Source organism: Cnephaeus nilssonii (assembly GCF_951640355.1).
Source record: "Cnephaeus nilssonii genome assembly, chromosome: 16".
In the NCBI taxonomy this organism is placed as follows: domain Eukaryota; kingdom Metazoa; phylum Chordata; class Mammalia; order Chiroptera; family Vespertilionidae; genus Cnephaeus; species Cnephaeus nilssonii.
In genome coordinates, this window is record NC_137087.1 from 17,927,906 (window position 1) to 17,939,644 (window position 11,739).

At 45.0% G+C, this 11,739-nt stretch overlaps 2 protein-coding genes across 3 annotated transcripts; both read right to left on the minus strand.

Moving 5' to 3' along the window:
* Positions 1-1,137: 1,137 nt before the first annotated feature.
* CHCHD1 (coiled-coil-helix-coiled-coil-helix domain containing 1) lies at positions 1,138-2,659 on the minus strand. Its single transcript, XM_079794226.1, has 3 exons — positions 2,491-2,659; positions 2,238-2,356; positions 1,138-1,428 (listed from the first exon to the last, which is right to left on the minus strand). Exons 1-3 carry the CDS (start codon positions 2,612-2,614, stop codon positions 1,324-1,326), a joined length of 348 nt encoding a protein of 115 aa, XP_079650352.1. The 5' UTR covers positions 2,615-2,659; the 3' UTR covers positions 1,138-1,323.
* A 555-nt stretch (positions 2,660-3,214) lies between these two features.
* FUT11 (fucosyltransferase 11) lies at positions 3,215-11,647 on the minus strand. 2 transcript variants are annotated; one of them, XR_013814780.1, is made up of 4 exons: positions 10,861-11,647; positions 10,129-10,754; positions 7,970-8,480; positions 3,215-7,755 (listed from the first exon to the last, which is right to left on the minus strand). XR_013814780.1 is itself a non-coding variant. In XM_079794225.1 (3 exons), the coding sequence occupies exons 1-3, from the start codon at positions 11,566-11,568 to the stop codon at positions 8,333-8,335; spliced, it is 1,482 nt and encodes a 493-aa protein (XP_079650351.1). In that variant the 5' UTR covers positions 11,569-11,647; the 3' UTR covers positions 3,215-8,332. The 2 variants fall into 2 exon arrangements, 1 of the variants encoding a protein (XP_079650351.1); XM_079794225.1 differs by having other exon boundaries at positions 3,215-8,480.
* Between the last annotated feature and the right edge of the window lie 92 nt (positions 11,648-11,739).

Sequence of the window (11,739 nt, forward strand, 5' to 3'; positions counted from 1 at the left end):
AATGCTGGAAGGTACAAAGAAAAGGTTGACCAGTTATGACAGAAAGGGCAGAGTATACATAAAATGCTATACAGTTGTTTCTAATATCAGGGGTGGGGGTGTCACAAAAATGCTTTCAGAAACTGTATAACTTAATGAGAGACGTAGACAGGTGACACACAAAGGTAACTGCCAATTAAGTCACAGTTTCACCATTTGGAGTCTAGTGAACAGGTCCCTAGAAAATGGAGATGAACGATAATTGATTATTGCCATGTGGTAATGAGAAACTAGGGTTACCAGATCTGTTCTTTTTTTAAATAAAAGCTAAAAAATTTATGACTTTTTAAAATTTTTATATGTTTTTAAAGAATAGGGAGAAGAGGCAAACATCAATGGGAGAAGGTAACATCCATCACTGCCCCCTGCACCTCCTACTGGGGATGGAGCCTACAACCCCTGCTTGTGCCCTGACCAGGAATCCAACCAGCACCTTTTGGTGCAGAGGAGGACACCCAACCAACTAAGCCACAGCAGCCATGGCACATTTTTCCTATTTTAAAAAAATATATATTTTATTGATTTTTTACAGAGAGGAAGGGAGAGAGATAGAAGTTAGAAACATCAATGAGAGAGAAACATCGATGAGCTGCCTCCTGCACACCCCCTACTGGGGATGTGCCCGCAACCAAGGTACATGCCCTTGATCGGAATCGAACCTGGGACCTTTCGGTCCGCAGGCCGATGCTCTATCCACTGAGCCAAACCGGCTTCGGCCATTTTTCCTATTTTAAAATGTGATCAGCTAATATAAAAACAAATGTTTAACTATGTGGACCAAATCAAAGACAGTACCTTTGGGTCACTAGTTTGTGAAGTTCTGATATCCTGGGAATACCTTGCAGGGGCTATGCACAAAGTAGGTAGTCACTAAATATTTACAGATGATGGCAAAAAACTCTGTATTGTAGGCAGACTTCAACACCCTTACTGCATCCAAAGGCAAGGGCACTAAATGGTGTAAAGGAATTCAAATGCAGGATAAGACAAAGGTTTTTGTCCTGTTCCTGAGGCAAATCAAAGAGCAAAGAACTTTCAGAGGGGAGGATACAGGATTCAAGTATGGAGGGAGTAGCTAATCCGTTACAAAAGGCCAAGTTCTCTTCAGAGGAGTTTATTTCAAGATAAAGCATAACTTCCATCCAGACATTAATTCCAAAGGGTGAAAAAAGTGTTTCGCCTCCTTCTACCCTTCAAATAGAGCATGACAGTGCAAATGTCTCTAAAACGCCTCTGTATATTCTCAGAAGCTACAGTCCAGTCATTGATAATGCTTCTCCATTTTCAGCTGAGATGTGATTTGTTAGGAAACATCTGTAACAACATATTCACTTTCTTGGGGGGTAAATTCCCATACTCTCCCTGGATTGATCTCATCTTTCGGGCTGCCTGAAAACACAAAACAAAAACAAAAATGACAGCTCTCAAGTTTATTCCGACCTAGGACAATGGTTCTCACAAAGCCCCAAAACACATTAAGATATTAACCACCCTGCAGAGATCTGTGTCATCTTCTCAGTCCCCTTCCAACAAAAGGGACATGGGACCTACAAATGACTGTAGGATCTGAAGCTACCATGCCAACTAGCAACTAAGCCTAGGCTGGAAACCAAACCATCTGTCCACTATCTTTAGTTCTATTTCAGAGAATGTCTATTTAAGCAGCAATTTAAATTTTGCAAATTGGTTTCCCATTCATTCCTTCATTTGACACTCACAAAAATCTGTGAGTATTAATATTTAACTTCTTTTTACATCTGGTAAAGCTCAAGATCACAATGCCTTCAAAACCTAACCTTCCCCACTTTGGTGTGGGTGAAATATCTCCCAAAACTTTCCTCGCCCTTTTATTATTTTTTTAATATATATATTTTATTGATTTTTTTACAGAGAAGAAGCGGGAGGGATAGAGAGTTAGAAACACCAATCAGAGAGAAACATCGATCAGCTGCCTCCTGCACACCTCCACCTGGGGATGTGCCCGCAACCAAGGTACATGCCTTTGACCGGAATTGAACCTGGGACCCTTCAGTCTGCAGGCCGAGGCTCTATCCACTGAGCCATACCAGTTAGGGCTCCTCGCCCTTTTAGAATGAGAGGGGCTTTCTTACCACCTAGCAAGAGGTAGCTGTATCTCCCCATCCCCCCTCCCAACCCCATTATCCTCCAAAGAGGGCACTCCAGGAGCCTTCTGTCACCTCAGCCTTCGAAGCACAATCGAAGAAGTCCTGGATCTCTTTTCTGCACGCTTCGTCGCGGAATTCATTCTGCTTCCAGCAAGCCATCATCACCGACATCTCGGTGATACAGGTCGCCTCTGCAGGGTAAAAACGGAGGGGGAGGGCGGAGACTCAGTCATAAGGAGACCCTTACCTTCCAGCCCTCCCATCCAGCCGCCCCCCTGTGCCCCTCGGCTTCCGCTCTGGAGCCTCCTTGGCTGCGACTGCTCACCGCCCCTGTCCCGGCGCCGCTCTCCGATACGGTTAGCTAGGATGAGGGGCTTGCTAGGCTTCAGCACAGGCTTCCGCGGGTTTCCTAGCCGGGCTAGGCGACCCCGCAGGCTGGGAGTCGCCATGGTGCACCCGGCTCCCGGCAGGCTCTGCGGCGCCGTGCGTGACCCTGCGTGACCCCGACGAGGTCGACGAGCTCGGTGCTCGGCGGGCAGGAAGCTCCGCGGCCCGTTTGGCTGCTCCTGTGTGTTTTTCTCGGCCGGGCCGCCCCGGTGCTGAGCTGGGACACCGGCGGTGCAGACCAGCGTGCAGGTTAGGAGAATCTTTGGGCTCCTACGCTAACGAGGTCACGCCTTCATAGGTCCCCGGCTCCCAAGTCTCCTGGCAGCACGGGGCCGGGACCACCCGGGAAAGGGCCCCAATAAAGGGACGCTCATTACCGTGCTAGCCAGCTGGGTTAGAGAGGGACATAGGCAAGGCCAGAGAGGACGGAAGCATATCAAAATAGGAGACTTGAAGATGGTAATTTGGGAAAGGTTTTTGTTGGTGTTGACTATCTTTAGAACCACCTCCAAAGCCGCAAAGAAAAACTTGGCTCATTTATTTAAACAGGTGCTACTACGGAGATATCGTTTGCTCATGTGTAATCTCATTGGGTAGGGCGAAGTTTAAGCACTTTCGCATTCACGGTCTTATTTAATACTCTTGCCAATCTTGTGAAGATACTTGGTAGTATCATTCCTCTTTTTTAAAAATATATCTTTATTGATTTCAGACAGAAAGGGAGGGAGAGATAGAAACATCGACGATGAGAATCATTGGTCGGCTGCCTCCTGCACGCCCCCCCATTGGGGATTGAGCCCGCAACCCGGGCATATGCCCTTGACTGGAATGGAACCTGGACCCTTCAGTCTAAACCAGCTAGGCCCTAGGGTGTATCATTCCTATTTATAGACTTGGCCCCTCAGTTGTGAAGTCTAGCTTCATCAAACTTGGTTCTAAGTGACTTAATTGTTTACAAAACATTCCAAAGATGTGCCATGGATCCTCAAGGAATTTACAAATTAACCCCCCAAAATGTTTCTGGTAATGGAAGCATAATTTGAACAATCTTGTAGTTCACAAGGTGACTACAGGGTGTCCCTAAAAATATATGTACACATTTTAATAGCTGATAACTCAATTTTGAAAATGAAATGTATTTTAATAAATACTGCCTTTATAATTATTCAAAGTGTGTGTAAATTTGGCTGTGTACACTTAGTGGCTAAAATAATTTATCACAGATATTTGTAATCTTCCCATTTATCTCTACATGAATGGTTCTTTTTCCTGTTGAGTCTCAGTTCATGTCAGAGAGGCCTTCCTTGACTTCTCACCCCCCATCACCACAACCTGTTTTATTTTCTTCATAACTCTTATCACGGTCTGAATTATATTGTTCCTTTATTGCTTATTTACCCCCTTACTTACTACCAACACCCATTTGAAATGTAAGCACCATGAGAGAAGGGACCTTGTCTATTTTGTTCATTGCTGAATCCTCAGTGCCTAGTGTCAATAAATACTTGTTAAATGCATAAATGTTTGAAATATTTTTGTAAGTATCCAACTTTATCTTGCTCACCACAGAAATATAACCAAGCAGAAGACACTGTTTAAAAATAAGCCATTTATTATACAAAAGGAAACCTGAGGTAACAGAAAATAACAATACTTGGAGTAATAAAAGTATCAGCTCCATGCTTCACCCCCTCTCCAGCAGCATGAATAAAACTGATTCCTATTAGAGCAGACTGTGCCCCAAACCAGAGGAAATTCACATTGCTTGCTTTCTCCATAGGGAAAGTGAAGCCTTTAGTTGATAAGTGCCATGTGGCTATTCCTGGTTCTGCTTTCCCTTACGGAAATGTAGCACCTGGTTTACTCTGCTCCTTTGTGAATATTTTTATGGCAATAGGAATAAAGGAAAAAAGTCTGGGAAGTACTGACCACAAAGCAGGCATGAGTCTCCAGCCACAATAATTCATAAACAACTAGCCCACTTGGTACATAAAAGTGCTAAAGGAGTGCCAGTGTGAACTGCTGTGATTAGACAGGAAAGGTAAGGATGATTCTACATCTCGTGTACCTACGATCACTTACTCTTTTTACTGCCCATAATGAAAGTTAAGTCCTAATTTTAGTTTGTACTCGGGTACTAGTATTTTGTTTTTGGGTTTTTCTTCACGTACAATAAGTGCTAACTAGTCGGAACAATGATTATTTTTGAATTTTAATGAAGTACCAGACAAGAAAGGCAGTTAATTTCTACCTCGTGATCGGTTGTGGTCCTTGGAGCCACGCCACAGCGTGCATTGCTTTTACTGAACAAGGCTCTCAGTATTGTCTGACCATGTGCCTAGCAAAAAGCCACTGATTCAGTTATGGGCTGCAGAAAGATATGGTTACATAGTCATTTAATAGCACTCAACTTCTAAACTATGGGGAGAGATTAGGAAAAAAACAATGATTATTTAATTATTTAACAGCAGGAAAATAAGAATTTTAATATGTGTGCACTGAGAATTCACGTAAGCATGAAAGCCAATGATTTATTTTTAAAGAGACATCTAATTGGGTGAAGCCAATTCTATGGAGCTTGGATATGAACAATAAATATGTAAGTATGTTACAGGTTTCTTATACAGTTGTCTAGGGAAAAACCCTAGATCACTTTTCTGAATAAGGGCTCATTGTGGAAAAACAATAATATATACTGTAATTTCTTTAATGTCATCAGTTATGCTGGGCATCAAAAGATACTTTTTTATTGGCAGTATATAATAAAATATACTGGATAATTCTAGATGATTAAAACTTTTTTTTTAAACATATCTATTGATAAGAGATTTGTTACTCCACTTTTTTTTGTCTCAGAGTTGTTTTTATTTTTTTTGTTTTTTATTACCCCCTCCAGCCTGCACCTATAAGTCAGCATTTGTATTTGAACAAATTGCAAGCTTAGAAATCAGTCCTGAATTTGACTTCAGTTGTGGATCCCTACTGTATCAAATTTTAACAAAAGTATTAAAAAATTATCTTTTTTAATTTACTGATTTTAGAAAGAAAGGGAGAGGGAGAGAGAGGAAGGAGAGAAACATTGATTTGTTGTTCCATTTATTTATGCATTCACTGATTGATTCTTATATGTGTCCTGACCGGGGATTGAACCCACAACACCTTGGTGTATTGGGACGAAGCTCTAACCAACTGAGCTACCCAGCCAGGGCAGATAGAAGATCTGCCTTACCTCTTTTTCTTTTCTGCAAAAGACCAAATAGGTTAATCAAACTTTGCATGCTATTATGAGGGGCATTTTTTATTAAAGAATAGAATGAAAAAAAGAAATCCCACATCCTTAGATGTTACAATATTAAGCGTGGGACCCTCATTATTGAGGCATCTACATATATTTGTATTATTAACTCTGTTAGTAAAAAATTTATACATACATTCACACTAATTTGCCACCGGATATATTGATAAGCTATGGAACTTCTCTGGTGATAATTCATTAATACAACTTTACAACCAGGGTAGCTCTAAGGGCCAAGATATTCTTCCCTGTTTCTCTGCTCCAGAAAAAGCTAATGACCTCTCTGCCCATTAAGCTATATATTAAAGTCACAGCAATAGAAGGGTTTGGCTACATCCCCAAATTGGACTAACAGCTTTTTTGTTGTTGTTGTTTTGTTAATCCTCTCCCAAGGATATTTTTACACTGATTTTTAGAGAGAGTAGAAAGGAGGGGGAGAGACAGAGTCAGAGAGAAACATCGATGTGAGAGAGAAACATCGATTGGTTGCCTCCTGCACATGCCGACCAGGGCCAGGGATGAAGCCTGCAACCAAAGTACCTGCCCTTGACTGGAATCGAACCTGGGACCCTTTGGTCTGTGGGCCGATGCTCTATCCACTGAGCCAAACCAACCTGAGCTTGACTAACAGCTTTTTATTTAGTCAGCCACTTGTGGTGACTTAAATCTCTTGCCTCACCTCTCATCTCCTTGGCCTTGGGTGGGCGCCATCAAAATGTGGTCTCAGAAATACTATAAAGTTGTATAAAAGAATATCAGTAATAGAATGAATGAAGCTAGAATATTCATCCCACTTAAAATGAAAAGTGCTACAGTATGAGCTATACTGCTGGGCTGTTTTTTTCACAATTTTCATGACTGGGGGAAATGGGACTTTTGTAATATATAAAAATAAAATAGAGGAAAGACTTCATTAGACAGAAAAGAACAAATACATATAAAACTCTTCACTTTGGCCGAAACCGGTTTGGCTCAGTGGATAGAGCATCGGCCTGCGGACTCAAGGGTCCCAGGTTCGATTCCGGTCAAGGGCATGTACCTTGGTTGCGGGCACATCCCCAGTAGGGGGTGTGCAAGAGGCAGCTGATTGATGTTTCTCTCTCATTGATGTTTCTAACTCTCTATTCCTCTCTCTTCCTCTCTGTAAAAAATCAATAAAATATATTTTAAAACAAACAACAACAAAAAAAACTCTTCACTTTGATTCACACTGGCCTATTTTAACATTTCAAAATTTTATATATATACTAGAGGCCCGGTGCATGACATTTGTGCACTGGGGCGGGGGGAGGGGAGTCCCCCTCAGCCCAGCCTGCGCCCTTTCGCAGTCCTCGGGGGATGTCCAACTGACTGCTTAGGGCCTAAGCTGCAGTCCAACATCTTTAGCGCTAGCACTGCCATCAGCCTGGTTTGTGGCTGAGCGGTGCTCCCGCTGTGGGAGCGCACTGACCACCAGAGGGGCAGCTCATGCGTTGAGCGTCTGCCCCCTGGTGGTCAGTGCACATCATAGCAACCAGTCGTTCTGCTGTTGGGTGGGTTTGCATATTACCCCTTTATTATATAGGAGATACACACACACACACACACACACATACATATATAATTAACCCTTTGCACTCGCTTGCTTTTTTCTCGATTCCTTTATTCTACTCGGGATTTAATTTTTTAAACACCCCAGATTTTACAAAGCGCGGCAATAGAATAAAAAACTGGAGTTTCTTTTCATACAAACATTTATTTGGATTTTTTTATATTTCAAATTATTGATACATTCAAAGAGTAATTTTAATCTAGACATCCGAGTGCAAAAGGTTAAAACTGTCAAATCTGTAGCCAATTTAATGCAGAGAAGAATGAATGTGGGAATGGTGGCAAGGCTGTTGTATCTTCATCAGAAATTGTGGAAAACTAGGAAAGGAAAAAAATTTTTAAATAAAAAGACTAACATGAAAATCAAGGTAAATGATATAAAAAAAATACAACTCCAGAGAACTAGAATACACCACCAGGAGTTTTGCTTCACCACCAACATAACAGTTCATAAAGCAGAATATCTGGAAAAGAGATTAGAAAAGGTACTAAATAATAAGGGGTTTGAAGAATAGCGCATGAGAAGTCTTACCTCATTTGTAGCTAAGTACTAAGGTGTTGTTCCAATCATAACTGAGAGGATGAAATGGCTAGAGAAATAAGCAGTTCTTTAAAAATTCTGTTGGATCTGCACCTTGAATCAAATGGGTGTTTCAGGCTTCTGTTTTCCACTAAACTAAGAACTGGATGCCTTCATCTCTCCTTGAGGAGAGGCCCTATTACCACAGTCTGAGACCCTGGCTATACATCATTAGGATAAAATATCAGTACATACAACTGGAATCCCTTAAATTCAGGATAAGACAATGTTCATTAAGGGTGTGTGCAGCATGTCCTGTGGTAGAATGACTTCCATCTCCTTAGCTCTACCAAGTTAAAAGCTCTCGCAGGGTAATTAGAGATTTTGGTTCCTTTTCAGGAAGATCTCATGTAGGTAATCCCAAAATTTCCTCTGTTGTGTCTCATTGTTGTGGATCATGGCAGTGAGAGCTTCCCCCTGGTCCAGACCTTGCCAATAGTCTTGCAGCCACATCTCTTTCCAGCTGAAATATCAAAATGAGGGTTGGATTAGGGAACCTCAGCACAGCTATGGAGTCAACAAAACCTTAAGCAGATAAGTGGTCTCTGTCTAGCACAGGGTTCAGCTTCAAAGGGAAGGAATGTGAAGTAAAGCCAGTACTAGTTCAGGTGACAGGTGGTAAGCCACAAACATGATTATATCACACAGCCCAATCAATGGTCAAACTTCCTAACTTTCCTGCTCCTGGTTCCCAAATGTGGAGGGAGTTCAAAAAGGCAGGCAAGGCAGGGGCCAGATTAGGAAAGCAGTAGTTATTTATTTAGATGATTACCTTTCAAGTTGCACCTTTATTTCAATAATCAAAATGAAGGTGCAGCAGCATTCAGGACCCAGATTAAGAGATATCCTGAATTTATTAAGTGTTTTACACTTTTCCTTTAGTAAATCATATTATGTTCAGCATAATCTAGATAGATACAAATTACTTGATGGAGGACTTCATTTCCACGACCAAACTGTGCCAGTAGCACATACTAGTATAAACAACCCTCTGCTGCCATCCACTGTCAAAGTAGGTCTCTGCAGGCCAATCTAGCAACCTCTCTTTCTCAAGTTTAATAATTTTTTACTGCCTCTTTCCCAACAGGCGTGGTTTGCTGCAGGAGGATTCAATATTTTCCCACTCCACCTCCCAATGCTGACCTTGTTCCCCAATGCTAACACATTCTGCCATCTACCGCAGTAGCCTCCTTACTTCCCTTCTAATCCACACTGCCCACCATTGATAATTATCTTTTTTTAAAGCATTCCCTCTAAAAAAAGAAAAAAGAATTCCCTCTATTCTGTCTAGAGTGAATATAAATTCTGTCTAGGGTGAGTCATCCAAATCAGGATACCTTTAAGAGTGAAAGGATGCCCGGGCTGGTTTGGCTCAGTGGATGGAGCGTCGGCCTCCGGACTCAGGGGTCCCGGGTTCGATTCCGGTCAGGGGCATGTACCTTGGTTGCAGGCACATCCCCAGTGGGGAGTGTGCAGGAGGCAGCTGATCGATGTTTCTCTCTCATCAATGTTTCTAACTCTCTATCCCTCTCCCTTCCTCTCTGTAAAAACATCAATGAAATATATATTTTTTTAAAAAGTGAAAGGAGGTGTTAATAATTACACCAGGTTAACAGGTGTGAACCGGGCTATTAACTTCTCTCAAAATACTCGTCTTTGTACTCCTTATCCCCACCCACACCATATACGTATACAAAAGATGCTCAATAAATAGCTGAATTGATTTTCAGGACAGTCCAATTTCTGAGCCTGGTATTCAGGCTGCGTGTATCCTGGCCCCACTTTATCTGCCCAACTTTGTCTCTCCCTCATCACTTCTCTGAACAGGTCCTCTGCTCTAGTTGAAACCTTTTTTGAGTTACTATTGCAAAGGGTGTCCACATAAGCTGATTTTCATATGTTGTTGCCTTGAATTACAGTTTACATCTTTACTGAGCTTTTTCAGTTTGTCTTATATCCCCAGCTAGACCCTTGACACCTTAAATGCAGAGTCCCTCTCATAATTTCTTTATACAACAGCCCCTCAGCACCTCGTGCTAATTCATTGTCCACAGTAAGCAAGTAAGTAAATAATTTGATTTACTGGCTGCAGGGGACCCCAGCTACCTTACCTGTCACTCCCAGGAATCTCTTCCACCCTGCCAAAGCCAGGTGTTGGCACTGGGCAGTCCATGTGTGAGGGCTGGGCAATGTGAGGTTCAGGGACAGGGACGTCTCGGGGAGAGGCTTCGTGGGCTTTCTCGGCATCCAGCCTAGCCAGCTCATGATCACAAACGAAACACTCGAAGCCATTGAGATAGTTGGGCAATGAAGGGTCATTCACTCCCCACTCCCGATGCTTCAGACTATCCAGAAGGAACTGGTTGGTGATGCCCCCAGGTTGTTTGTATGCCAGATATTTCATATATTCCTCATCATTCTTGTCCAGAAAGTCAATAAACTCTGCCAGCTTCTGAGGTGACTCAAAGTCATCAATGAGGATGATGGAGTGATTGTTGGGCATCCAGTCCCTCACAGAGGGGGAGCCGCGATACACAGGCACAGCACCGAGGTGCATGGGGCGCCACAGTTTTTCTGTCATGTAGTCGTCACAGATAGCATTTTCGAGAGCCAGATGGAACTTATAGCGGGACAAGAAGGCCAAGAGCTCTGGATCCTCGGTGGTGGCTGTGGCTGTGTCCTGTAGCCGTGGAGTGGGCAGCTCCCGATTTTGCAGGCATTTCCCGTACGAGTCCACCTGCGCGGGGTAGAGTACAGGTCAAGTGGGTACGGCATGTCCGCCAGGGCAGGGGTCCTGGCCTCGGCCCGGCGCCCCCCTCCCCGGCCCCCACGCTCGCACCCACCGGGATGTAGCGCATGAGCTCGCGCACGTAGCGGTCCCGGTCCGCAGGCACGTCACAGTGGGACTGCAGATAGAGCAGCGGCGCGTAGCCGCGGCGGCGCCACTCCGCACGCTCCGGGAGCGGAGGCGCAGCGCGGCGCAGGTAGGCGGTCCCGGGCAGCCACTGCAGCGGCAGCGGGTAGTCCGAGTGGCGGCTGAAGGTGGCGGTCAGATTAAAGAGGCGGATGCCCGGGCCGTGGCTCAGCAAGAAGTTGTTGAGGGGCGACTCCTCGTGCAGCAGCGCCCAACTCTGATGCGCCAGACGGGGCAGTGGCGCCTCGGACGCGCGAAAGTCGGTGCCGTAGAAGAGCAGCGCGCGCGTGCGCGAGTGCCCCCGCACCCGTCGGTCCCGGGACGCCACGCACGCGCCGCGCGCACACTCGATGCGCTCCGAGTCGCCCGGGAAGTGGGGAAACAGCCCCGGGCTCCACCACAGCAGCACCGGCAAGTCCACTGCGTCTTTCCTCCCTGGCCACAGGGTCTCTGGACTGCGCGCCACCCCCACTGCGCCCAGCGCCGAGGGCGTCCGGAAAACCGCACCATCCCACGGCTCCGCCCACTCCGCCTCGTCACCGGTCTCCCTTTCTGTCCCGGGCCCAGAGCCGCTCGCCGCACAGACAGCAAGCACACCCAGGGCGGCAAGTACAGCCCGGGTGCGGCCGGCCGCCATGTCCACTCTGGCAGCCAGCCCCCCTCAGACAGCACCAGACCCCGCCCCGCGCTGAGTTGTACCGGGAACTGGGCCCTACGCCTCGGGGGCCCGTGGCGCATGCGCAGCTCCTCCCAGCCGTCCACTTCCCGGGAGCTAATACGCCTAGCAGGAAGGACTGGAGGTCAAGTA

What these genes read in the sequence shown, in the direction of transcription:
- FUT11 (XM_079794225.1), bottom strand. Translation starts at nt 11,568, where the DNA reads ATGGCGGCCGGCCGCACCCGGGCTGTACTTGCCGCCCTGGGTGTGCTT. An exon ending in AGCTCATGCGCTACATCCCG is followed by an intron (nt 10,755 to 10,860) that starts GTGGGTGCGAGC and finishes TACCCCGCGCAG; the next exon opens with GTGGACTCGTACGGGAAATG. An exon ending in GAGATTCCTGGGAGTGACAG is followed by an intron (nt 8,481 to 10,128) that starts GTAAGGTAGCTG and finishes TTGATATTTCAG; the next exon opens with CTGGAAAGAGATGTGGCTGC.
- CHCHD1 (XM_079794226.1), bottom strand. Translation starts at nt 2,614, where the DNA reads ATGGCGACTCCCAGCCTGCGGGGTCGCCTAGCCCGGCTAGGAAACCCG. An exon ending in GCGGCGCCGGGACAGGGGCG is followed by an intron (nt 2,357 to 2,490) that starts GTGAGCAGTCGC and finishes TTTACCCTGCAG; the next exon opens with AGGCGACCTGTATCACCGAG. An exon ending in ATTGTGCTTCGAAGGCTGAG is followed by an intron (nt 1,429 to 2,237) that starts GTGACAGAAGGC and finishes TTGTGTTTTCAG; the next exon opens with GCAGCCCGAAAGATGAGATC.